The 25,938-nt window shown below is 51.1% G+C and overlaps 2 protein-coding genes across 2 annotated transcripts in view; one reads left to right on the top strand and one right to left on the bottom strand.

Moving 5' to 3' along the window:
• Nucleotides 1–15,662, top strand: part of Pip4k2b (phosphatidylinositol-5-phosphate 4-kinase type 2 beta) — a 30,913-nt gene extending 15,251 nt beyond the window's left edge. The window contains exons 3-10 of the mRNA XM_057775536.1: nt 51–147; nt 3,080–3,232; nt 5,751–5,897; nt 7,235–7,273; nt 7,747–7,860; nt 9,532–9,796; nt 10,198–10,301; nt 11,887–15,662. Of these exons, the coding sequence (XP_057631519.1) occupies nt 51–147; nt 3,080–3,232; nt 5,751–5,897; nt 7,235–7,273; nt 7,747–7,860; nt 9,532–9,796; nt 10,198–10,301; nt 11,887–11,967 (1,000 nt within the window). The 3' untranslated portion in view covers nt 11,968–15,662. The remainder of the gene's footprint in view (nt 1–50; nt 148–3,079; nt 3,233–5,750; nt 5,898–7,234; nt 7,274–7,746; nt 7,861–9,531; nt 9,797–10,197; nt 10,302–11,886) is intronic.
• Nucleotides 15,663–16,989: 1,327 nt separating this feature from the next.
• Psmb3 (proteasome 20S subunit beta 3) lies at nt 16,990–25,391 on the bottom strand. Its single transcript, XM_057775527.1, has 6 exons — nt 25,288–25,391; nt 24,841–25,025; nt 21,888–21,995; nt 18,481–18,658; nt 18,012–18,106; nt 16,990–17,102 (listed from the first exon to the last, which is right to left on the bottom strand). Exons 1-6 carry the CDS (start codon nt 25,288–25,290, stop codon nt 17,054–17,056), a joined length of 618 nt encoding a protein of 205 aa, XP_057631510.1. The 5' UTR covers nt 25,291–25,391; the 3' UTR covers nt 16,990–17,053.
• Nucleotides 25,392–25,938: the final 547 nt, after the last annotated feature.

Genomic DNA, 25,938 nt, shown 5'->3' with positions numbered 1-25,938 from the left:
ACTCAGGCTGGGTAAGGGCAGCTCACAAAGTGTGTATCTACTTTCCCCAGGGAAAACCTCCCCAGCCGCTTCAAGTTCAAGGAGTACTGCCCTATGGTGTTCCGAAACCTCAGGGAGAGGTTTGGGATTGATGACCAGGATTACCAGGTACGGGGCTGTCTGGGCACAGCTGGAGGGTTCAGGGATGAGGGGGTTAGGAAGTCACAAGACAGGCAGGGGGGCAGAGTGTCAGTGGTCCCTGAGCATCTCCCTGTCCAAGCTCACTCCAGTGCTAGCAGACAGGGCCAGTGGGGCATCGGGAGCTTCTGAGGGGGCCTAAGGCTCTTGTTCTGGGGAGGGAAAAGGAGAGCAGCAGGAAGGAGGGGGCTGTGTAGGGAGCAAGCAATGAGCCTTGTTATAGCAGATAAAACAGATTAGGAAAAAGACACTTAGGGTCGTGCAACCTACTGCCAAGTATGAGCGAGCATCACCTGAACATGTCTGCTGTCCTCGTGGTGGGAGGAGGTAGGCGCTCTCCAGAGCATGATCCTGTCGCAGAAGCCATCGGCCTAGAGGGAATATCCTTCAGGCCAGCAGCCTCAGACTGAGCGGCCATGGCTCCGCACCTTCTCTGCCTTGCACACCGATCCCTTCTTTCCTGGTACACGGCCAACTAGAGAAGGTGGAAGAGATTGTCTTTGCCCTTCAGCAGTAGGACCATAGCTGACTCTTTCCTTGTCCACGCTGACACCACAGTGAAATCAAAAACAAACGCTAAAGCCCGGAAGCATTTTGTAAACCTTAGAGAGTTCCAAGGAGTGGGGCGAGTCCTGAGACAAGGGCCTCCTTCCCCTCAGGCTCCCTTCCTCTCCCCCTCCCCCACCCCTCCTCAGCTCTGGTGGGCTTGCCTACAGACGGGAGTGCTCTGAGAGGAAAGGAAGGGTGGACACCAGCCTTAAGCTCCCAGGAATGTCTATGACCGAGATGTCCCAAGATTTCTCCAGCCCCTCTGCTGGGGTCAAACCCTGAACCAAGACTTAACCTGAATGTAGTCCACTTTTCTGAACCGGTTTTGCCATTTTTGCCACCCTGTGTTGCGTGGCTCTGTTCCTACTACACGGATTGTTGGCTGTCCCTGGGCCGTCTCACCACATCCTCTCTCTGTCCGTGTCATTCCTCTTACAGCTCCGCGGGCACATGACTCTGTTCAAGCCTGCTGTTCCAGGATGGAGAGTCTTGGGGTGCTGCTAGACACAAGGCGACAGACCTGTGGATCTCCACGTGGCTCGCTACTGCAGGGCTAGGCAGGGAGAAAGGAGACTCATTTATAAAGCCTGCCCACTTTTTTGGGGGATTGGGGACTCATAGGGTGTTCTTTAACTTAGCACCCTACTGCAGAATGTCCAGCATGCCTTACCTCTCCATGTTGCCCCTATGAAGTTCTTTTGTTCCATGGGTTCTTTTGTTCTTTTTTTTTTTTTTTTTTTTTTTTTTTTTTTGGTTTTTCGAGACAGGGTTTCTCTGTGGCTTTGGAGCCTGTCCTGGAACTAGCTCTGTAGACCAGGTTGGTCTCGAACTCACAGAGATCCGCCTGCCTCTGCCTCCCGAGTGTTGGGATTAAAGGCGTGCGCCACCATGGCCCGGCTGTTCATTTTTTTTTTTAAAACTCATTGTGGAGCTGCCCTGGAACTTTCTATGTAGACCAGGCTAGCCTTGAACTCACAGAGATCCACCTGCCTCTGTCTCCCAAGTGCTGAGATTAAGATTAAGGCCACCATGCCTGACCTCTTTTATTTTATGTGTGTCTGTCTGTGTGTATGTGTCTGTGTGTCTGTCTGTGTCTGTGTGTCTGTCTGTCTGTCTGTCTGTCTGAGAGTGTGGGTGCCCATGGTGGTCAAAGGCATTGGATTCTCCTTGAGTAGGAGTTACAGTTGAGTGCTGGGGGTCAAACTCCAGTTTCCTGCGAGTCTGGCATGCACTTCAGACTGCCAAGCCACCTCTCCGGCCCCTCCAGAGGGTTCTGTGAGGTTGTATTAAGTGACCAAGTAGGGCTTCATGAGATTGGCAAAGAGCATTCCCGCCAGCAGGTCCCAATGGGTGTGTTTCCAGGAACCTGGGCAGCAGGGATCTCCCGTTGCTCTTGTCTGCTCACCTGCCCCACTCTCTTTGGGCTTCTTTGTCTGACCATAATGGGGCCCAGGTCTTGAGGAGGACCAGAGACAGAGCCACAGGGGCTCCTAGGACGGCCTTCCAGCCTATACGGATGAGCAAGACCTATACCCGGGAGGCATGGGGAGAGAGAGAAGACCAACTTCTCTCCTTAGGAGGTGTTTTCAAGCGATGGGATCAACACACAGAAAAGTGCATGGTTACATAGAAAAGTACCCATTGCTTCCGTGATGGGCCTTCTGACTCTCCTATGCTTTGTTATCCGCGACACTTGGGCGGTCGATCCTCTTGGTCTGTCTCCCTGTGTTCCAAGTAGGGAAACTTAAATGGCTCACTTGAGGCCACACTGCTTGTGAGGGTCAAGACTGGAACTCGGTCCCCTCCCAATGAGGCAGTTCTAGCTTTTAGAGCAGCTCTCTGGGTCAGAACAGAGTGTCATACACACAGCCTACTCTGAGGTCAAGGGTAGGAGCAGCTCTTATCATTGGGAGGAAAGTTTTCAAGAGGTCTGTAAGTGCTCCAAGTGAAAGGGGGTTAGGGGAGGTCCACCCTAGGGACCTCTGTCAGGGCACTTGTCAGTCTTTAAGCTATTCAGTCCGTAGGAAAAGATTCAAGAGTTGTGGTCAGAATCTTAGGGATGGAGCGGTAGGATGTGGTCAGAATCTTAGGGATGGAGCGGTAGGATGTGGTCAGAATCTTAGGGATGGAGCGGTAGGGTGTGGTCAGAATCTTAGGGATGGAGCGATAGGGTGTGGTCAGAATCTTAGGGATGGAGCGGTAGGGTGTGGTCAGAATCTTAGGGTTGGAGCGGTAGGGTGCTCGCCCAGCATGTGCAGGCCCCAGGTTCACCTCTTAGCCCTGTGAGAAAGAAAAGGAAAAAAAAATACTGTGTTCCTCATCAAAATCAATGGCTTTTGTTTTGCCTCCTTAGAACTCAGTGACACGCAGTGCCCCCATCAACAGTGACAGCCAAGGCAGGTGTGGCACCCGTTTCCTCACCACCTATGACCGGCGTTTTGTCATCAAGACGGTGTCGAGTGAGGACGTGGCTGAGATGCACAACATCTTAAAGAAATACCACCAGGTATGGTGAGTCCCAGCCTGGGCTGCGGAGGATGGGTCGGGTCGGGAGAGAGAAAGAGAGCACTCCAGCCTGCTCCGCCCTGGTGATGGCAGCTGCTTCCTCATGCCTTAGTTCCTTTTCTCATCGCTGTGGCAGAATAACTGACAGAAACAGTCTCAAGGATAGAAGATCCGGGGCCTGTGAGGTGCTCAGTGGTAAGAGAGTTTACCATAGAGCCTGATGGATCGTTTACTTTTCTATTGCTGTGGTAATCACCAGGACCAAGGCTCCTTAGAGAAGATTTTATCTGGGCTTACAGTTCCAGACGGTTAGCATTCGTGATGGCAGAGTCGAGGTGGCAGGCTTGGCAGGTGGAGCAGCAGGAAACCGAGAGAACAGACTGGTAATAGTGTGTAGCTTTGAAACCTCATAGCCCACCTACACTGGCATACTTCCTTCAGCAAGGCCACACCCTGTAAACCTACCCAAATGTGTGACCAACTGAGGACCATGTACGCAAACCTCTGAGCTTGTGAGGGACAGTCTCGCCCGGACCACCATGCCTGACGGCAGGAGTTCAGTCTCCACAGCGGAGGAAAGAGCCGGTTCCCACAGGCTGTCCTCTGCCTTCCACAAGTGTGCAGTGCCACAAGAATAAGTCAATAAGATGTAATAAAAAACCACAAGATGGGCATGGTAGCATACACCTTTAATCCCAGCACTCAGGAGACATAGGCGGGCGGATCTCTGTGAGTTCGAGGCCAGCCAGGGCTGTTTTACATACAGAGAAACCCTGTCTCGAAGAAACAAAACAGAAATAGAAAGGAGGAGGATGTATTTTGGCTTGTGGTTTTGGGGAGCTCGGTCCCTTGGCTGCACTCGGGCAGAGCAGCAGAGCGCTGGAAAGGTGTAGCAAGGACAGCTGCTTGCTTCTTACTTCAGGCAGGCTGGAAGGAGGAAAAGGACATGCAGGAAGTGGGCAGAGCAGGGACTCAGCTCCTGAGGTCAGCCCCTAGTTACGCACTTTCTCCAGCTGTTCCCATCTCTTACCTTTCCCACTTGCCGATAATGTCATCAGTAGATTAAATCATTCCTTAGATCACCCCCCCCCCCGCCGTGGTCTCACTGGCTCTGGAATATCACCTATAGCCCCAGAGGTGTGTTGTACTAATTTCTTAGATACTTTTGTTGTTGTTGTTGTTTTGGTTTTTCAAGATAGGCTTTCTCTGTGTGACAGTTCTAGCTGTCCTGGATCTGGCTCTGTAGACCATGCTGGCCTCAAACTCACAGAGATCCGCCTGCCTCTGCCTCCCGAGTGCTGGAATTAAAGGCGTGTGCCACCACCACCCGGCTCTTAGGTGTTTTTTTTTAAAAATTAATGTAAGTTTAGGTATATGGGTATTTTGTGTGTGTGTGTGTGTGTGCACCATATCAGTGCCTGGTGCTCAGAGAGGCCAGAAAGGTGGCAGAAGCCCTGGAACTAGAGTATCAGACAGCTGTGAGCTGCCATGTGTGTTCTGGGAAACTAATCAGGTTCTCTGGAAGAGCAGCTAGCTCTCTTGACCATCCCTCTAGTTCCCTCTTTAGGTGCTTCTCACAGTGGTTTGGTTTTTGAGTTTGGGGTTTTGTTTTGTTTTGTTTCTGAGATAGGGTTTCTTTGTATAGCCCTGGCTGTCCTGGAACTCATTCTGTAGACCAGGATGGCCTCAAACTCACAGAGATCTGCCTGCCTCTGCTTCTATCTCCTGAGTGCTAGGATTACAGGCATGCACCACTATTGCCTGGCATCTTAGTTGCTGCTTCTTTTTTTTTTTTTTTTTTTTTTTTTTCGAGACAGGGTTTCTCTGTGGCTTTGGAGCCTGTCCTGGAACTAGCTCTGTAGACCAGGCTGGTCTCGAACTCACAGAGATCCGCCTGCCTCTGCCTCCCGAGTGCTGGGATTAAAGGCGTGCGCCACCATCGCCCGGCTAGTTGCTGCTTCTTAATCCTGTTCAGTTACAATCAAAGTTAACCACTACGGGGCTGGAGAGATGGCTCAGAGGTTAAGAGCATTGCCTGCTCTTCCAAAGGTCCTGAGTTCAATTCCCAGCAACCACATGGTGGCTCACAACCATCTGTAATGGGGTCTGGTGCCCTCTTCTGGCCTGCAGGTATATACACAGACAGAATATTGTATACATAATAAATAAATAAATAAATATTTAAAAAAAAAAAAAAAAAAAAAAAAAAAAAACACTACGCCTGGTAACCAGGCAATGGGAAATGGTGAAGGGAACTTACAGTCTCTGATATGACTAAACCGCGGTATAGTCAGCGTTGTGGGTCATTTGGTCATATGGCCATTAAGTTGTCCTCATGTCCTCTAGAAGGACAGCCAGGGCTCTTACACTCAGTTCTCTCTCCAGCCCCTCCAGAGCCTCTTGTCAAAACCACTAGTCTGAAAGTAGAATCTCGGAGAATCTTGGTCTGGGAGAGTCCTCGTCGTTCCAGGTGCTTTCCTGCCCCTTAGCCTTCCCTCTCTTCCTGCTCTCCATTGTAGTTCATAGTGGAGTGTCACGGCAATACCCTCCTGCCGCAGTTCCTGGGCATGTACCGCCTGACTGTGGATGGCGTGGAGACCTACATGGTGGTCACTAGGAATGTGTTCAGTCATCGGCTCACTGTACATCGCAAATACGACCTCAAGGTAAAGGGCTCCGGTTCCCGTGTGTCCAGGAGAAGCTGCTCTCCCAGCTTCACGTATTGGGGAGACTGGTGCACGCATGTCAGCGAGATATACGACTCTAGGGTTGATGTGTAGACCAAAGGCTGTTTGAAGTCAAGGTGATAGTAATGAAGAGACTATGTAAGCCCTAGGTAGGCCATATGTGTGGGGCAGTTGGTGCTCCTCAGTTCCTGTCTGTGGGATGTGCACTCCGAGGGCAGCGGAGTGGGGACAGGCTGTGCTGATGCATACACTCTGGCTTTTGTCCAAGAGCCGCAAAGTGACAGCACAGATGCATTTCTAGACACCGAGAAGGATGTACTTAAGGCTGTGAACCGGGGTACTCTGGCCTTGAAGCAGGCTTCCTGACTTCTGTCACCTCGCGTTGCTGTCCCTTCCCTCTGCTGCAGCCTCACTCATTCCCTTCCTGTCCCCACAGCCCTGCCCCTCCCCCTAGCCAGGATTTCAGGTTCCCTCCCAGCAGCCTTGTACCCCCACACCTCCTCTTTCCCCTAACTAAACACTTCCTGCTTCCCAGCCAGAAGTAGGCTCGGCCACTGCTGCCCTCCAGTCCTGGCCCAGCCCTGTGTTTCATGCTTGGAGTGTCTCCTCCCTCTACCACTTAGCACCCTGTGAGAAATGATTTGGCCACAGCTATAAGGAACTGAGGTCTCCAGGCAATCTTGTTTACTGAGTGTCTGCCATGTCTTTTAGTCATAGCTCAAGAAATGGCTGCGCTCGAGTGGGCCGGGGCTGCCTTCTGGCTCCTCTAAGACACCAGCCCTTCTACTTGCACTTGCTTGCTCACTGTGTCTAGTGTCTCACGTACACTGGCTTGTTCGAAAGAGTTTGCCTCAGGGACTAGGGTGAGGGCTAAGTGGGTCAAGCATGAGGACCGAAGTTCAAGCCCCACTTCCCAAGTGAAAGCCAAGTGTGGGGTTGTTCACTTCCGATCCCAGGGAGCAGAAACAGGAGGGTCACTGGGGCTTGCTTGCTGGCCAGCCCAGCTAACTCTATGAACTCCAAGTTCAGTAAGAGACACTGTCCAAAAGAAAAAGCAAAACAAAACAAAAAGGCAGAAATCCCAACACTGGGGAGGCAGAGCAGGCTAGTGTGATCTACACAGCGAGTTCCAGGGCAGCCAGGGAACATAGAGAAACCCTGTCTCAAAAAGCCAAAACAAGCAAAGAAACAAAAACAGCAGAAAACACCCTGGCCCCTAACACATGTGCGTGTGTGTTGCACTTCCGTTTGCACACATGTGTATCTGCAGAAGGCGTTTACCTCAGCGGGACTTCTGATGGCTTTTGTTCTTCCAGGGTTCTACTGTTGCCCGAGAAGCCAGCGACAAGGAAAAGGTACGTTGGCGCTGAGCAGGGGTGAAGGGTCGCTTGCAATTGGTAACACCTTCTGTTGGCCGTCTGTCACCTGCCCTCTGTGACCCCCCCAGCCCAGCTCCCAAGCATGCAGTCCTTGTTGTGTGTCCTTCGGCACCTGCCTGTCCTTGGCATAAGCAGCATTTTACTTCTTCTGCCTTTGTTGGGCTCTTTGTGGTTCTGCTGGGATGAAGAAAGGCTTCTAGCCCATCGTCCAGCCTGCGTCGGTTAATAGCTCCCTGTGGCTCAGCAGGAGTGGATCCTTCTTGCTTGGTCCTCACCGTCCAATCCGTGCCTCGTTTGCTGCCATTGCCTGTCTCATGCCTGAGTCTGTCGGCTCCTGTCCTGGGCTGAGCATCTCGTGCTAAAGACCCTTCCCCTCTCTGCACGCTGCTCCCATCCTGCCTGGGCGAGCGAGTCAGCCTGCCTGCCTGACCATGCTGTTGCTCTCCCAGGCCAAGGATTTGCCAACATTCAAAGATAATGACTTCCTCAATGAAGGGCAGAAGCTGCATGTGGGAGAAGAGAGTAAGAAGAACTTCCTGGAAAAACTGAAGCGAGACGTTGAGGTACTACCTCACTGTTGCCTGCATCCTCTTCCCAGATCAGGGCCTGCTTTAACCTTTGGCAAATGGAACTCATTGTTCCCACTGGACGGGTGGTGGGTGAGAAGTCAGTGGTGCCGGCGGGAGGCGCACCTCCAGCATGTACAGGTGGGATTCCACAGGGGCGTGCCTGTATCAGTTCCTTTTCTGTGACCAAAGCCTGAGAGGCAACTTTTAGAAGAACCCATTTAATTGGCTTATGGTTTCAGAGGGCAGGAGTCCATGATGGCAGAACAAACAGCTGAGCTCACATCGGACCACAAGCAGGAGGCAGAGAACACTGTGGCAATGGCCCAGGTCTTCTGAAACCCCAAAGCCCACCTCAGTGACACACCTCCTCATGAGGCCACACCTCCCAATCCTTCCCAAACGGTTCCAGCAACTGGGGATCAAGCATTCAGACACATGGACCCATGGGGGCGTTCTCATTCTAAGCTCCACACATACTGTTTTTCCAGTGGGGCATTTGTGAGCTGGCGTGGCTTGCTCCCTTCCTGTCTGTGCGAGTCATCTCATACATGGAGCTCTCACAGCTGGTATCAGAGAGCTGGGAAGCCAGCCAGACTCCCTGAGTCCCCAGGGAAGGGGCCAGAATTCTTCCCCTCTCCACACGGCTTCTTTTGACTTTAGGTGAAGGGCTGCTTTTTGCTATATTTGTTTTATTTTTTTGTTTTCTTTTTTTTTTCCGAGACAGGGTTTCTCTGTGGCTTTGGAACCTGTCCTGGAACTAACTCTGTAGACCAGGCTGGCCTCAAACTCACAGAGATCCGCCTGCCTCTGCCTCCCGAGTGCTGGGATTAAAGGCGTGCGCTACCACCACTCAGCACAGCCAGTGTTCTTAACTGCTGAGCCAGTTCTTTAGCTTGGTCCCATGTGTTAAATACATTTTTAAAAATTCTTTTTTGTTTTCAGAAAGTTCCTTTTTTTTTTTGGTTTCTCTGTGGTTTTGGAGCCTGTCCTGGAACTAGCTCTTGTAGTCCAGGCTGGACTCGAACTCACAGAGATTCGCCCGCCTCTGCCTCCCGAGTGCTGGGATTAAAGGCATGTGCCACCACCGCCGGGCAACAGTTCCTTTTTTTTTGGTGTGGCGGGGGCAGGGGAAGTTTGAGACGGGTCCCTCTATGCAGCTCTGGCTGTCCTCGAATTCACGTAGATCTCCCTGCCTCTGCTTCTGCCTCCAGAGTGCTGGGGGAAAGAAATTGTGCATGACCACACCAGCTGATAAAAACAATTCTGAATCCCAGCCTGCTCCATTGGCTTGAGATTTGTGGTCTGAGATAGACCACTGGCTGGCACCAGTCTCTCCACAGTGCGGCATCCTTTATGTCTGTCCTCCAAGCCGGTTCTGGCAGCTCTTCCAGCAGTGAGCACTTTGACCTTTACCCTCCAGCCTGTGCCTGAGGAGCTCTTCTTCATCCTGCAGCCACAGTCTTGTGTCTGCCCTCAGGGAGTCCTGCTGAGTGGTTGCCTGCCCTTAAACACCGCTCTCATGGTAGAGACCACAGTGTCTTACTCCCGCTCCATTTTTGAAGCCTGTATAGAAGTAAATGGAAAGGGTTGCTTTCTTTCCTTCTGGATGCCACCGCGCATCCCGTATAACCGCTTCCTTCCATCTTCCTGTTCTCCCCTCCATAGTTCCTTGCCCAGCTAAAGATCATGGACTACAGTCTACTGGTGGGCATCCACGATGTAGACCGGGCAGAGCAGGAGGAGATGGAGGTGGAAGAGCGAGCCGAGGACGAGGAAAGCGAGAACGATGGGGTGGGCGTGGGCGGTAGCCTTCTCTGCTCCTACGGCACGCCTCCAGATAGCCCCGGCAACCTCCTCAGCTTCCCCCGGTTCTTTGGACCAGGCGAGTTCGACCCCTCTGTTGACGTCTATGCCATGAAAAGCCACGAAAGTAAGTAGGAGCTTGTGCCACTCTGCCCAGCCAGCCCTGAGTGCTTCTGCTCGCTGTTGGGGTTTGGGGTGTCTGCATCCCCGCATCATTCCCTGATGACCTGCCACCTCCTGCCTCCAGGCTTCTGGTTAAGGTCACCCTGAGAACTGGAACCTGGGTTTTGTTTTTTTCTCTCAGGTCCATGTCATCTCTCTGGCTGTCTTGGCTAATAAGACCTAGTTCCTAGGAAGGACAAGCCTTTTAATATTGCAGCTTTGGTCCCACGGAGTAGCTGACAGTCGAAGGAGATGGGACTATAAGGGATCCTTTGCTTTCCTGACTCCAAATGACCGAGAAGTTCTGAACCTTGGGTCCAGGGGTTATGGGTGCTTCAGCCTTTATCTGTTGTCTTCTTTGTCCAGGCGCCCCGAAGAAGGAGGTCTATTTCATGGCCATCATCGATATCCTCACACCGTATGATGCTAAGAAGAAAGCTGCACATGCTGCCAAAACAGTGAAGCACGGGGTGAGTTCAGTCTCCTGCCAGGGCCCAGCCCAGTGGAGAGCATCTGCACCCTCCTCAGAGCGCCTGGGAGGTCAGTCTTGGCCTTCTTCCCAATAGAGAGGAAGAGCAGCCTGACTGCCTGCCCCCCTCCCTTGCTCCCTCCTGTCTTCCCGTGTGCTCCCTCCTGTCCCCACCATGCTCCCTCCTGCCTTCCCATGTGCTCCTTCCTGCCTCCCTTGTGCTCCCTACCGCCTCCCCTGTGCTCCCTACCGCCTCCCCTGTGCTCCCTCCTGCCTTCCCCTGTGCTCCCTCCTGCCTTCCTGCATGCTCCCTACTGCCTTCCTGTGTGTTCCCTACTGCCTCCCATGTGCTCCCTACTGCCTTCCTGTGTGCTCCCTCCTGCCTTTTCTGTGTTTCCTATTGCCTCTCCTTGTGCTCCCTACTTACTGCCTCCCCTGTGCTCCCTACCATCTTTTTTTTTTTTTTTTTTTTTTTTTTTGGTTTTTCGAGACAGGGTTTCTCTGTGGTTTTGGAGCCTGTCCTGGAACTAGCTCTTGTAGACCAGGCTGGTCTCGAACTCACAGAGATTCACCTGCCTCTGCCTCCCAAGTGCTGGGATTAAAGGCGTGCGCCACCACCGCCTGGCTGCTCCCTACCATCTTATCTGTGCTCTCTCCTGCCTCCCCTATGCTCCCTATTGCCTCCCTTGTGCTCCCTGCTGCCTCTCCTTGTGCTCCCTCCTGCCTCCCCTTGTGCTCCCTCCTGCCTCCCCTGCGCTCTCTCCTGCCTTCTCCTGTGCTCCCTACCGCCTGCCTTGTGCTCCATTCCCTGCCTAACCAGGTAATAAACAACTTGTTTTTCCCTGGAGTTGTCTGGCCTTTGGGCCTGAGCTGCCAGTTCCTTTTCCCCCCGGGCGGCCGGGCATGTTGTGCATCTTGCTAGATACCAAGAATAGCCCTGTTTCCATGCTCGCACTGCTCCCCACAGGCCAGTTCTCCTCGGGCTGCTAGCTGCTACTCTCCACACCTGGCCCTCACAGAGACCAGAGCCTTTGTTTCTACTGCTTCCGTGGTCCATCAGTCAGACAGCTCTGACGTGATACACGCGCCACTTCCTGAGGTGGCCTGTGGTCAGCTCATGGCCTCATTACACATCGATGCTCAGGATGCTGAGGCAGGAAGACTATGTCAGTCAATATTAGCATGAAACACACATCAAAACTATCTTTAGAACAATTGTTTTTTTGTTTAAGACAGTGGTTCTCAGCCTGGGGTTTGCAACCCCTTTGGGGGTCACATGACTCTTTCACAGGGGTCGCATATCAGATGCTTACATTACAGTTCATAACAGCAGCAAAATTTTAGTCATGAAGTAGCAATGAAATAATGTTATGGTCGGGAGTCACCACAACACAAGGAACTGTGTTAAAGGGTCGCACATTAGGAAGGTTGCGAACCACTGATCTAAGATTAAGTGCTTTTTTCATTTGTTTGCTTGCTTTTTGTTTAAAAAAAGAAAAGGAAACAAGTTGAAAGGCTCCATCAGACTCGGTCCCCTCAGCTGTCCCCTCCCTGTCTGACCCAAGTCTGCATCTTGTGTGTTCCAGGCAGGGGCTGAAATCTCCACTGTGAACCCGGAGCAGTACTCGAAACGCTTCAACGAGTTCATGTCCAACATCCTGACGTAGTCATCTCTACCTTCTGCCAGGGCCAGACTGCTGGACAAGGGGTCGGGGGTCGGGAGAGGGAAAGGGTGTGTTTGGGCTAGAGAGGGTAGGGAGCAGAGGGGGGTCAGGAGGGCTTTAGTAGGGGCTCAGCCTGTGACACAGGACACAGAGCAGCGCTACAAGGAGACGTGCTGTTTGTGCGTGTGCCCATAGGATGTAACCTGCCTGCCTGCCCGCCCTTGTGCGTGTGCCCATAGGATGTAACCTGCCTGCCCGCCCGCCCTTGATAGGCCCCTCCGGGGTTCCCTCTTTTGGTATCTTGTAACCTTTGTGATACCTTGGGGCTAGAGATGACTTGGTGGGTTTATTTGGGTTTGTCTCTGAAAATCATCGCTCCGGGTTTGCTATTTATCCTGCTCCACGTCATCACGTGCCACCTTCCCTGTCCTGTCCGGCTCTCGGTTCCCTTCAGTAAAGACTGGCACAGGGGCCATGAGCAGCAAGTGCGCTGACCCCGCGAGAGGAGGCCAGACGCCTCCGGCAGCCATGTTTTGGTCTCTCCTAGACGGACTTTTGAATTTCCTGGAGTATTGTGCATAGTTTCCCTCCGTGTTTCCACCTTGGGTTCAAGTGAACTGTTGCATCCACTTCTCCATGCTGCCCTCGCGGAAGAACATTGCAGGCTGATCCCAGCATCTTGGACCAGAGTCAGAGGCCTCAAGGGGGAACAGGTTCACCTTCATGAGATGGTGAGTGCCCGGAAAGCAGCTGGGCCCTCAGACAGCTGGTTCTCAAAGAACCCGGTGATCACCAACCCAGCCATCTGCTCCTCCGACCTGGAACTTTGATGTCTGTCAAGCCTGCTTCCCACTGGCTCAAGGGGAACTAGAGAGCATCTTCGCATTATCAGGACCCCTGGCTGTTTCTCTTTGGATAAAAATCTCAGAAACTAATACAGGGTCGTGTGCATCATCCACATCCTAACTCCTGACCTCTGCGTGCAGTCACCTGTAACTGGCCTTGGTCAGGGGCAGAGCCCTAAGTACCTGGGTGCTCCCTGTAGAGACACCACTCCAAGCCCCGACCTACTGTGTAGGTGTCTGGCCCCCCGTGCCTGTGATTTCTCAACCTGGACAGCTTCAGCCAGCAAGGTGCTCCACCTGAGCTTGCCTGAGTCATTTGAGGATGTGACCCAGGAAAGCCTGTTTGGAGGACAGATGGTGGGGTTTGACCCATCCCCAGCCACAGGGCTGATTTTCCTTGTTGCCCCCTCACCCTTTCTGAACTTGGGGTCTGCCTACAGGCCTCCTTGGGAAAGAGCGACGCACCCTGCAGCCGCACCCTGCAGCCTCCTTCGGGATTCCGGCCCAGGCCCTCAGAAGGGAGCTACACAAGTCATTCTGATGCCACCAGAGCAACTGGTGGCCAGGAAGGAAAATGGCCCTGTTGGGCTGCACTGGGAGAGGTACATTCCTGCCTCCTCCCAACCCTCAGAAGGAATCAGGAATTTAGGATGAGATGGAAAATGTGTAGATAACCCCAAAGATGTGAAGCGGGTTTGTGGAACTATCTCGGGTGAATAGTTGACTTTCTGTGACTGCCCCCCAAACTAGCCGAGCTCAGCTTTGGGGAGCAGGAGCCCTTGTGCGGTGTCCTCCCTACCCAGCGCTAAAGGAAGCAGACTTGGGCTTCTTTCTCTAGGGTTGCCACATTGGGTCAAAGGCCTTCTGGTGAGGCAGGTGGGAGCCACGCTTCTTCCCAAGAAGAGTATAAATAAGGTTCTGGGGAGCAGAGCCGCAAGGGTCTGGGGAAGTACTCAGAACCACATGGTTCATGGAGAAATGTTTTAATTTAGGAGAGGGTTATATAGGAGTAATGTCTGGACGTGATTTCCCACCTAACAATCAAGGGTGAAAAATCCGGATCCGCTCCAGTAGCCCCAAGCTTGGAAGGCGAGGTTCCTGGCTGATCCTGTTGTCATGCGTGTGAAAAGTGTAACAATCTTATCATGCAACTATCAGATCTAACTTGTTTAACATTGAGTTTGTGGGGATTTGTTTTTTTGTGGGTTTTTTTTTTTGTATATTGTTTACAATTTTGAGAGGTAGCATTCTGTTTCAAATGCTCTTTGTTTTCCTGACAGTATTGTTGAGTGGGTCAAAATATTTGAGCTGTGGTTTGGTGGACTTTATTTACATTGTTTTTTTTTTAAAGGTCATTCTCTGTGCTGTCTCCAAAACCTCTGGTTTGGCCCTCTGATTGCTTTGGCATTCATATGTTTAAAAGCTATTTATCTTGGTTCATACAAGTTTTCTTCCTCTTTGTGACAAAGATGTGCTATTTGACTTCAATCTCAAAGTGATCTCTCTCTCTCACACACACACACCTACACACACCTGCACCCTCTTCTGAGATCCCACCATTCACTTTCTGGACAGCAAGCAAGGGCCAGGAAGAACGGCCCAACCATCTTATGGCATCCAGAATCATTTTGGGTCTTCCAGGAGTAGAACCTTAAGAATAAAGGCCCAGGCAGTTGGGTGAGGCCTGAGTGCGGAAAGGGGACGGACTCCTCTCGTCAGGTCACTTACCGTGTAGTGTCCAGTTACAACTTCTCTGGTCCCCGTCCCTCTAGTGGAAAGTGTGAAGCTGAGAAAGTATGTGTCACATCCAGCTGACGTGAGGGTACTGTGAAGACTCTAACTGACTAAATGGCCTCAGGCTGTGTTCCTAGCGGAAGCCCTTGCTTGCAGGGCAGGGCAAGGAGCGAGGCTCTGCAGCAGCACTCAATCTCTCCTCATCTAGCTCAGGGGTTACTGGTCTGTGGCTGGCGCCATGAGTGGCCCCCAGGCTGTTCTCAGTGGCACTGTGGCTCCCCCCACAGGCAGCTCTTCCTCCTCCCTCCCCAAATCATTGTTCTTCATCCTAGGCTTTAGGCATGAACAGGTCGGGTCACCTGGTAGTGCTCAGGGCAGAAGCGGCTGGAGTCCTGCCGAGCCCTGCCCTCTCCAGTGTGCCAGGCCTGCCTGGGGAGGTGGACCAAAGACCCAGGACTTCCTCAGTAGCCAGTTCAATCCCCAGTTGTCTTTATTGATTCAGGTTGAGAGGGAAGAACATTAGCTGTTTCTAGCACTTGACCTTCTCCAAAGTGTGACAGTGGCTGTGGTTTCCTGAGTTTTGAGACCACCTCTTTGTGGCAGTAATGGGGGCTGGGGTGCAAAGGGAAACACGTTTAGACAGCTGCTCAAAATCTGCCAGCCTAGTCCTCCTCTGAAGTATGCCACTTAGGAAGAGTGAGTCAAGGAGAATGAGACTCAGCTGTCCATCAGCAGGTTGACACCAGGAAGGAGGCTGAGGAAGGGAATACTAGAAGAGCTTGTCACTTACCACAGCCAATTCTGTTAAGGGGGAGTCCTTACATGGGGAGGGGTATCTGCTCAGCACATCTTGGCAGCAGGTCAGAACACTGAACACACAAAATGTGAATGAAGTCTGGATTCACCTTTGGGACCGCAGGATTAAAGTACCACCCACCACCTGTGACTTCTCCATTTCCGGCTGCAAGTTCCATTTTTTTTTAAATAGGAATTTTCACCCCTGTGCTTGTCTAATGTCTGCTCTGAACAGTTCGAGCCCCTGTTACTGTTTTAAAATGCATGCGTGTTAAAATGAATCTCCAACTGGAGGACAAAATAAAACTCGAAAAGCTTTGTGTACATCTGGTATGTGAGTCCTTTGATGCAAGCCACCCCTCTATAATTAGAATCCTGTCCCTGTTTTAGAGGCATGGGCAAAGTCAGTGTACGGTTTGGAGAAGCAATACAACAACAGCCCACTCTGACATGCAATGGTCGGGTCACAGCTCTGGGTGGGACACGCTGAGATGCAGTGGTCGGGTCACAGCTCTGGGTGGGACACGCAGAGATGCAATGGTCAGGTCACAGCACTGGGTGGGATACCTACAGATAAGCACCATGTACCGCCCCTTCCCTCACTTCAGCTATGGAGAGACAATGGCTAGGAGCTGTATCTCCCAACTGGCTGTGGCTTTGACTGCAGCATCCCTGAGTGCCTCCAACTTTCCATCTGCATATGTGTACCTTATAGTACTTGGGCTGGGAGTGTTTCTCAGTGATACAGTGCTTGTCTAGCATGTGCAAGGTTCTTGGTTCCATTCCCGGTGCATGTGTGTTTGCGTGTGCGTACAGACACACACACAGAGTTTAGTAGCTGTCAATGTGGATCTGGACCAGCCATTATCAGTGGCATCTGAGATTCAGAATCAGAAACAAAACTCTAAGCTCATCCCAGACCTCCTGATTCAGAAAAGTTTAAAAAAAAAAAAAAAAAAAAGGCAGCCAGATCCCACCATGGTTGTGTGTATGGAAGGCAGACACAAGCCTGGGCTGTGGTTAGTGGTAGATTACTTCCCAATATTGAAGGCCTTGGCCTCGATTCCCCCACCCACGCACTGCAAACAATTATTTTAAACAGGAGTGAGTTTCAATGGGCCCTCCAGACAATACAGAAGCTGCCCGGGAACCATGCAAACATCCACTTATTGGGGCACTGAATCTGCTGCAGACAGGTTTCAAGATAAGCTGTGAGCCAGATGGTGCTCCAAGTGGTCAATCAAGTCATCGTGAAGGAGGAGACCACACCCCAACACCCCAGGTGATGAACTGAAGACAAAGATAAAAGCTGACCTCGATTGTTCATGGGTCCTTGGCCAGATTCCACTGTTGCATTGAATAATGGAAGACTGCCAACAGAGCTTCATGAAGGAGGTCTAGGTTTGGGGGTCAAACAGAGCACTAGTTCATAATCTTGCAACACCACTTAGCAAGTGGATTTGGACACTTGTGTGAGTGACCAGGCCAGCACAGCACAGGCGTCAGCCGGTGACTAGGAAGGAGACCCATGTGTGCCAACGAACCAAGGCAAGTCCAAAGAAAACGGCTGGGGTGTAGCTCGGTAGCAGAACGTGTGCCCAGCATGGCCAAGGGCCTGGGTTCAATTCCTGGCATCAAAGACAAGCAGGAGTGAAAGAAACACAATTTTATTAAAAAGAAAAATAACAAAAGGAAACCGGGACCAGAGCGTAGGGTTAGTCCATCCGGGCCTTCAGTGTCCTGGTGGTGATCTTGTCCTTTTCACTGCCAAGGGAGAAAAATCACACATGCAAATAATCAGATATACTGTTCTCCCCACTTGCCTCCCTCGGTCCTCAGCTGTAAGAACGGGCAAGGCTGCCTGGCACCTGCTGCCCTCAGGCCATTATGAAGGCAGCATAGGCAGGGCAGGTGAGTTTTTCTCCAGACATGGTTTGGGCTGCACCGAGACACCCTCTAAAGGAGCAGCGTCCCCAGGCCTACAGAACACCCATGTCTCACTGCAGTGGGCACAGGAACTCAATTCTACTTTTCATGGTAAATAAGCAGGACATTAGGACACTATTCCATTCTGTCAGGTTCCTGGTGAGAGCCTCAGACAAATGGAGAGAGCTTCTGGCTAGAGACTGGGATGTGGGACGGGAACCACACGCACAGCTCTGGGCTGCAGACCGGAGGGCATGTGGAGGAAGCAGAACCGCAGGCACTCAAGTGGCAGGAAGGCACTGCCCGTGGTCAGCCCTGATACTGTGGGGACACTATTAGGGAAGGAAAGAAATGCCCACTGTGAGGAGACTCAGGGTCCCAGAGTGCCATCCGACGGGGGCCTGGAGGGTCTGAGCAGCACCTAGCTGCCTACTCTAGCAGAGCGCTCGCCTCTGCAGCTCTGGGCCTACTGTCGGCTCACTCCTTCCTTCTCTGTCCCCTTCTTTTTTTGAGACATGGATGGATTAACTTTTTAGCTCAGGCTAATCTTGAATTCAAAATCCTCCTGCCTCAGCCTCCCCAGTGCCGAATACGAATGCCCCCACCTTGCCCCTCTCACCATGCTCTGCCTCCAGTGGTGCCCCACTAGCCTGACACTGCTGAGGGCTCACAGGGAAGTGGTGTGCTGGTGGGGAAGGAGGAGCTCACGCGTGAGAAGGTTCTAGACTCCTCCCAGCTCATACTCACATGATGTGGACAATGACGCCCATGCCCGAGACAGCATCCCGGTCCACGGCGTTCAGCATGGCTTGGGAAATGGTCTCAAACAGGTGTTCTGGATCCTGCCAACAGAGTAGGGCTTTCAGACTGGGGCGTGTTCCTTCTTAGCCCTCTTAGTTTTGAAACCCCGGCTGCCCTGCTCTAGTCCCTGCCGTGCATGGTGTGAGGGCTGGGTCCTTGGATATGGGAACTTCTCAGCTACCTTCCTCGGGACGAGACAGGAAAAGGAACACTCAAGCCTGAGGTGCAGTCTTGGGCAAGTGTTATAATTACATCCTCTGACAAGGCCTCAGTTCCTCCACTGTAAAATGAAGAGTAGCTCTGCTTGGTTCAGGGTGGAACTTCTGCTCGCTTGCCACACCCTCCTCTCCACAAACACATCTGTCCATGAAACCATGGGTTCAGGGGCCAGTCCTGCCAGACGGTGCTAACTCACCATGTTGGGCTCCCAGAGAGACTCGCACATCCCATACATCTGTTCGGAGCAGGTACCACTGACCACAAAGTCGTCAGTTACCATGGGGCAACCAATGAGGTCTAGAGAGCAAATGAAGGGCTTAAAGGTCTTCGGGTCCAACCCGGCAATGACAGGCTCTGTGTAGTAGGGACCAAACCTGTGGCCAGGGTGAGAGAGAGTCCAGAGGTCAGGGTTACTGGCTTTCACGCTCGTCTGTTCAGACCAGGGAGGCTGTCGAGAGACTGGAGCGGCTGCATGTGGTGGCACACGTCTCATCCTGGTTTCCCAGAGGCAGGAGGACCGAGCTGGACAACCCACACTACAAACAAAACCCTCTGGGATCTGAATGGCAAGTTCAAGCTAAGCATGGTGACATACACCTTTGATACCAACATTTGGAGGCAAGTGTATCCCTGTGAGTTTGAGGTCAGCCGGTCAGCCTGGTCTACACACTGATTTAGAGTTCAGCCAGGGCTATACAGAGATCCCGTCTCAAAAAGTAAACAGACAAAAGACAAAAAAAAAAAAAAAAAAAAAAAAAAAAACCCTTAATGGCCATTCCCAGTACAACCAGTACAAACTACCTGTGTATCTCCTTGGTTTGTAGCACTTTTGTTTTTGTTGTTTGAGATAGTATTTCTCTGTGTCCTAGAACTCACTCTGTAGACCAGGCTGGCCTCAAACTCACAGATATCCACCTGCCTCTGAGCTGTAGGATAATGCTCTTGTACACTGTAAAGATTTGTCACTTATATTGGTTTAATAAAATGCTGATTGGTCAGTAGCCAGGCAGGAAGTATAGATGGGGCGACCAGACTAGGAATAATTCTGGGAAGTGGAGGGGTCACTAGCCAGAAGCAAGATAAGAATGCCTTAATGAGAAAAAGTACCAAGCCACGTGGCTAAACATAGACAAAAATTATGGGTTAATTTAAGTTGTAAGAGCTAGTTAATAATAAGCCTAAGCTAACAGGCCAAACAGTTTATAATTAGTAAGCCTCTGTGTGTTTCTTCGGGACTTAACGGCTGCTGGACTAGGCAGGACAGAAACTTCTGTCTACACCTCTGCCTCCTCCCAAGTGCTGCCTGATGGTTTGTGGCACTTTTTTTTTTCCTTCAAGACAAGAGTTTCTCTGTATAGCCTTAGCCGGCTTGGCACACACCTTTAATCCCAGAACTCCCAGAAGAAAGAGGCAGGGAATCTCTGTGAGTTCAAGGCCAGCCTGGCCTACGAGAGCTAGTTCCAGAACAATCAGGGTTGTTCAGGGCTGTTACGCAGAGAAACCCTGTCTCAAAAAACAAAACAAAACAAAACAAACAAATACAGGTGTGTACTACCACTGCCAGGCTTGTAGCTCTTTATAAAATTGAGTGTGGGCCGGGCGGTGGTGGCGTACGCCTTTAATCCCAGCACTAGGGAGGCAGAGGCAGGCGGATCTCTGTGAGTTCGAGGCCAGCCTGGTCTACAGAGGGAGTTCCAGGATAGGCTCCAAAGCCACAGAGAAACCCTGTCTCGAAAAACCAAAAATAAATAAATAAAATTGAGTGTGTGTGTGAGGGTGAATGTATGTACATGTGGAGGTCGGGACAACTTGCATAAGTTGGTTTTCCTTCCACCCATGTGGTCCTGGGGATTAAACTCAGCTAGCAGTATTTCTGAGGACATGGGAATCAGTAATAGCAAATTCCAGGAAAGCCAAGAACAGCTATACAGAGTAGAACACCTGCCTAGTCTGTGCAAGGCCTAGGTTCTATCCATGCACTAACTGGGAAAAAAGCGTAGATAGAGCACTCAATATGTAAAATAAATAAATAAACCTAAAAAAAAAAAAAAAAAGATGCTTCTCTGCCCCAGACAGGGGCTTGTGGAGCCGAAGCCAGACAGCCTCCAACTTTATATGTATCTGATTTTTTTTTTTTTTTTTTTTGGTTTTTCGAGACAGGGTTTCTCTGTGGTTTTGGAGCCTGTCCTGGAACTAGCTCTTGTACACCAGGCTGGTCTCGAACTCACAGAGATCCGCCTGCCTCTGCCTCCCAAGTGCTGGGATTAAAGGCGTGCGCCACCACCGCCCGGCATGTATCTGATTTTGAACTCTTTTTTCTTTTTTCTTTTTTTTGGTTTTTCGAGACAGGGTTTCTCTGTGGTTTTGGAGCCTGTCCTGGAACTAGCTCTTGTAGACCAGACTGGTCTCGAACTTACAGAGATCCACCTGCCTCTGTCTCCCAAGTGCTGGGATTAAAGGCATGCGCCACCACCTCCCGGCCTGATTTTGAACTCTTGATCCTCCTTCCTCCAACTACCCATGCTGTGATGGTAGGTGTATGTCACCAGGTCAAACAGGATAATTTGATGCTCTTAACCGATATGCGGCCTCTCCAGCCCTGTCCCCATTTTTGTCTTTGTGGAGAACCTTTCTATAAACCTGAAAGCACTTCAAAACAAAAGGCTAAGAAGAGAAAATGAGAACAAACCACACTTCGATTTGTGTCCTAGATGGGAGGAAAAGATACCCATGGGGTCTCCCTTTAGCTCCACCCCAGTTTCTGTGTGTAATTTTACTAATAAAACTAACACACTGGGGCTGGAGAGACAGCTCAGGGGTTAAGAGCACTTGCTGCTGGGGGCTGGAAAGATGGCTCAGCAGTTAAGGGCATGGACTGCTCTTCCAGAGGATGCGGGTTCAATTCCCAGGACCTACATGCAGCTCATAACTGTCTGTAACTCCAGTTCCAGGGGACCACGACACTCTCACCCGGCATACATGGAGGCAAAACACCAATGCACACAAAATAAAAATAAATCATTAAAAAAAAAAGAGAGAGAGAGAGAGCACTTGTTGCTCTTGCAGAGAACCTGAATCTGCTTCCCAGCAACTGCATGACACCATTACAGGACAACAGGGTGCACATCCATGCACATAAAAACAAAAAGCAAACCCATCAATCCCTAGAATCTAGAACCTAGGTCAAATAATGTTGCAAAACTCCCAGCAAGTTCATGGGTTATCTGGATTCCCTGCTGCAAGATCCAAGCAAGTTCATAAACTACCTCGATTCCCTGCTTTTGAGATCACCCCTTTTGTTCCTATTTGATCGTCAGACAGATCCAGAGAACTCAGAAGTATCAAATAAAGAGACTGTTGCCTGTCAGAATGGATGGGAGGGCAGGTCATTTGAGCCAGATAGCCTTGGGGCCAGCCTGGTGTCTGTGAGATCCAGGTCAGCCATGGCTAGAGTGAGTCTGTCTCAGACAGGAAGGATGGGGGAGGGGAAGAAGGAGAGAAAGATGAGAAATGAAGAGGGAGGCCAGGGAGAAACTGTCCCCACAGCCCCACTCCGTTATTCCGCCTCCCCACTCCCCCCACGCCCCCACTGCTCCCACTCACCGTTTCTCATACAAGAGGTTGGCCACCATGCTCATGAGGGTGTAGGGCTTGATCTGCCGACCTTCCTTCAGCTCGTATAGGTTCAGCCGGAACTTGAGGCGCTGAGCACTGGGGTAAAAGTAGGGAGTGAGTCATTGCTAAAAGGCCTTCAGCCTGCACGGCCAGGAGTAGCACAGGAGACACCCCATTTCTGTCCCTACCAAGGAAGGATGGAGCCACGCTGTTCGCTGATGAGAAGGTGCCTACAAAGGACGATCTTGTGCCCCCCAGACCACCTCAGAGTTCCAGCATGGTCCCCACATAGAACACACCAAATGTGGCATTAAAATAGAAAGACAAATCGGCATCAGGGCTGGAGAGAAGATTTTTAGTGGTTAAGAGCACTTGTTTTTGAGGCCAGCCTGGTCTACAAGAGCTAGTTCCAGGACAGGCTCCAAAGCTACAGAGAAACCCTGTCTCAAAAAGCCAACACCCCCCCCCCAAAAAAAAACACTTGATTTTGTGAAGGACCTAGGTTCGATTCCCAGCACCCACATGGAGGCTCACCACGCCCTCAGGCACCAAGCAAGCATGTGGTGCACAGACATTCATGCAGGCAAAATACTCATGAATTTTTAAAAATTAAAAAAAGTTGGGGCTTGGCAGTGGTAGCGCATGCCTCAGCACTTGGGAGGCAGAGGCAGGCAGATCTCTGAGTTCAAGGCCAGCCTGGTCTACAGACTGAGTTCCAGGACAGCCAAGGCTACACAGAGAAACCTTGTCTCAAAAAAAAAAAAAAAAAAAAATCACCACCTTTCCCTATAACATGTAACAGCCTAACTACTGGATCTCAGTTTCCACCTGCTCACGAGAGGAACTGTCTTGGAAATGTCACTTGACAAAGGACCTGCTGCACACTATAGACTGGATGCCTTATATGAAATGGCCTTGCTTCCAATCACTTTTTAATATGGAACAGTACCCAGGGTTTTCAAACACCCTGGGCTCCGATGTGCTGAGACAATGTAAATGCCATGAGTGGTCCTTCTAGCCCAGTGTCTGGGAACACTGACAAGAAAAACATTGAGCATATTTAGTACAGATGCAATCTTTTCCTCCTTTGGCTCTGTAGCCCAGGCTAACTGGAACTCACTAGGTATTCCAGCTAACCTTGAGGTAGGTGTCATTCTCCTTCCTCAGGCTCCCTAATGCTGGGATTATACACACGAAACCACCATGATCATCATTTTTCCTTTAGCAAATACTAGAGATTAAACCCGGGGCCTTATGCTTGCTAAACATACATTCTCCCATCGGATTACAGCCCCATTCCAGCAGAGTATTTTCATTCAAGTTAGCCCGATATGATGCAGACCCTTTAGACACAGAAGGTGGGCTGCATTGTATTTAAAAGGCCCGGGGGGGGGGGGGGGCTGCCTGGGGAGATGGCTCAGTGGGTAAGAGCATTGGCTATTCTTCCAGAGAACCTAGGTTCAATTCCCAGCATCTATACAGGAGCTAACAGCCTTCTACAAGTCCAGTTCTGGGGAATCCAACAACCTCTTCTGGCCTCTGGGTGCCGACATGCAGATGGTGCACAGGCGTACATGAGGCAAAACACCCATACACATAAAATAAGTCTAATAATAATAATAATTATAATAATAATAAGAAGGACATGGGGGCTTAGGCATGAGGATGTAGCTCCACAGCACATCACATGTCTAAGCATTTAAATCCTGGTCTCAGCTTCTTTGGCCTCACAACAGCCACTAAGGCCAATCAGTGACAGTCTGCAGGGTACCATCCCTGAATTCAGGCAGTGAGTTGGTCAACAGGCAAAACCACCTAATACCAAGCCTGGCTAGTCCAGTTCCTAAAACCCACTTGGTACCCTGACCTCCAAACATACATGGCACCTGAACATACAAACACAATAATAATAATTTTAAAATGTAGGGGCTGGAGATACGGCTCAGTAGTTAAGAGCACTGACTACTCTTCCAGAAGAATTGACTTCTGTTCCTAGCATCGACATAGCATCTCACACAACCACGGGGGGGGGGGGGGGGGGGGGGGGGGGGGGGGTGTACAGCTGTCCAATGCCCTCTTCTGGCCTCTGCAGGTACTGCATACATGTGGTGCACAGACATATATATATATAGGCAAAACACCCATACACATAAAATAAAAATAAGAAAAATAATAATAAATATATTTTAGTTTTTAAAGTCCCATCCGTGCTTTCCCCCATCCCCAACCACAGCAATCAAAACCTGCACACTCGGGCCACCACAAACTACGACCTGTTGGCTTCCCCTTTTGGACTCTTCCATCTTTCGCTGTCAGCTAGTTGAGTGGGCAGTTAACACCTACCAGCTCATCAGGATTAGTTACCGCTCTACCACCTAGTGCTTTAGGGAGTGCGCAAAGCCTTTCGCTTCAGAGAGCCCAGCACTGGGGTCCTGGCTGGCACTCATTAATGTACATCTTGAACAAAAGGCTCTCTGAGCCGGGCGGTGGTGGCGCACGCCTTTAATCCCAGCACTTGGGAGGCAGAGGCAGGTGGATCTCTGTGAGTTCGAGACCAGCTTGGTCTACAAGAGCTAGTTCCAGGACAGGCTCCAAAACCACAGAGAAACCCTGTCTCGAAAAACTTAAAAAAAAAAACAAAAACAAAAACAAACAAACAAACAAACAAAAAAAACAGGCTCTCTGAGACTCTCAAGTTCTTCATCTGCAGAATGAACCAGCTAGCGAGTAGTATTAAGACCATGATTAAAGGACTCCCTGAAAAGATGCTGCCCACAGAGTCCAGCACAGAGTAAGGCTGGAAAACGTAGGTTGGGCCGCACCTCCGTATCGCTATAGTGTCCAGCTGCGGTGGTATTTGGCAGATGGCTCACATCAGAATGCTCAAGACAAGTTGGTCAACGAAGACACCAGGGTGAAGGCGGGGCCCTGGAACACTTACACTGTCTGGACGTCGGTGGCCAGCCCGGCCAAGCCTATATACAGCCTGTCACCCATGGGAAAGATCTTCTGGAAGTCTGTGGTCACCATCTGGGCCTGGATCCCGAAACGCCTGTCCGCGGCGATGGCCACACAGTTCTTTCCCTTCATGGCCATGACGGCCCCTCCGTTATAGGACATAATAGACTGGAGACAGACAAATCAAGAGGCTCAGTTCATGGAGCTAGGTGTTGCCATAACCTTCAGCCCAGTCTCCGGAGGTCCCCGGACGCCCGGGGCTCCGGCACAAAGATGGGCCCGGTGGGGCACCCAGGAACCGCACTCATCCGCACGGTCCTGCTATGCTCATTCTACCGACGACCAGGCCCTCTCGTCCCGGATGCAAGCCTTTCCCGACCACGCTTTCCATTCCCATCCCAGTCTCCTTCCCTTCACTCCCCAATCTCACCATGATTGCGCTTTAGTAAGACTCCGATCGCCACTGCGATTCCTGTAAACCGGCTCTGGCTTTCTCTGGGCCAACGCTCTCGCCGAGCCTCCCCATTGGCTGGTGGGCCGACTCTGCCTGACAACTCCAGTTTTCTATTGGATAAGCATCCCGTCAGTCACAAATACGCATAGTTTGGTTGAGACACCAAAACGGAGGTATGGAAAGCGGAAAGTGAAAAGTCACTGTGAGTGCGGAAGAGCCTGCGGTCCGGGGCATGTCGGGATCTTGGCGGACCTGGACTCCCGCTCCCACCCCCGCCACCCCGGAGCGGGGCGGAGCTGGCAACACGTGGGCTGGGGACGCGGCCTTGTAGAGCTTGGGCTGTACTCAGAGGGTATCCCTGTGCTTGCTGTGGCGTTGTAGGAGATGGGCATTTTACTCTAGCTAGCTGACTTCATGTATTCATTCACAAATCCCTACAGCTGTTGTGTACCCGTGCACTTCGCGGAGCTGCGAATACCCACTGGCGCCGAGTTTACTGAGGGCGCTCATTCATTGCAGAATGGGAAGAGGACCGAGGTTTCGTGCTGCGAGGGTTCAACAGCAGGGGGTGGGGGTTGTTTCGTCGTTGGTGGATCTTTTTTTGGGGGGGGGGCGCTACAGATTGTT

The sequence above is a fragment of the Chionomys nivalis genome, chromosome 7 (assembly GCF_950005125.1).
Source record: "Chionomys nivalis chromosome 7, mChiNiv1.1, whole genome shotgun sequence".
In the NCBI taxonomy this organism is placed as follows: domain Eukaryota; kingdom Metazoa; phylum Chordata; class Mammalia; order Rodentia; family Cricetidae; genus Chionomys; species Chionomys nivalis.
The sequence above is the reverse complement of the archived record's forward strand: the minus strand, read 5'-3'. Positions and strand labels throughout refer to the sequence as shown.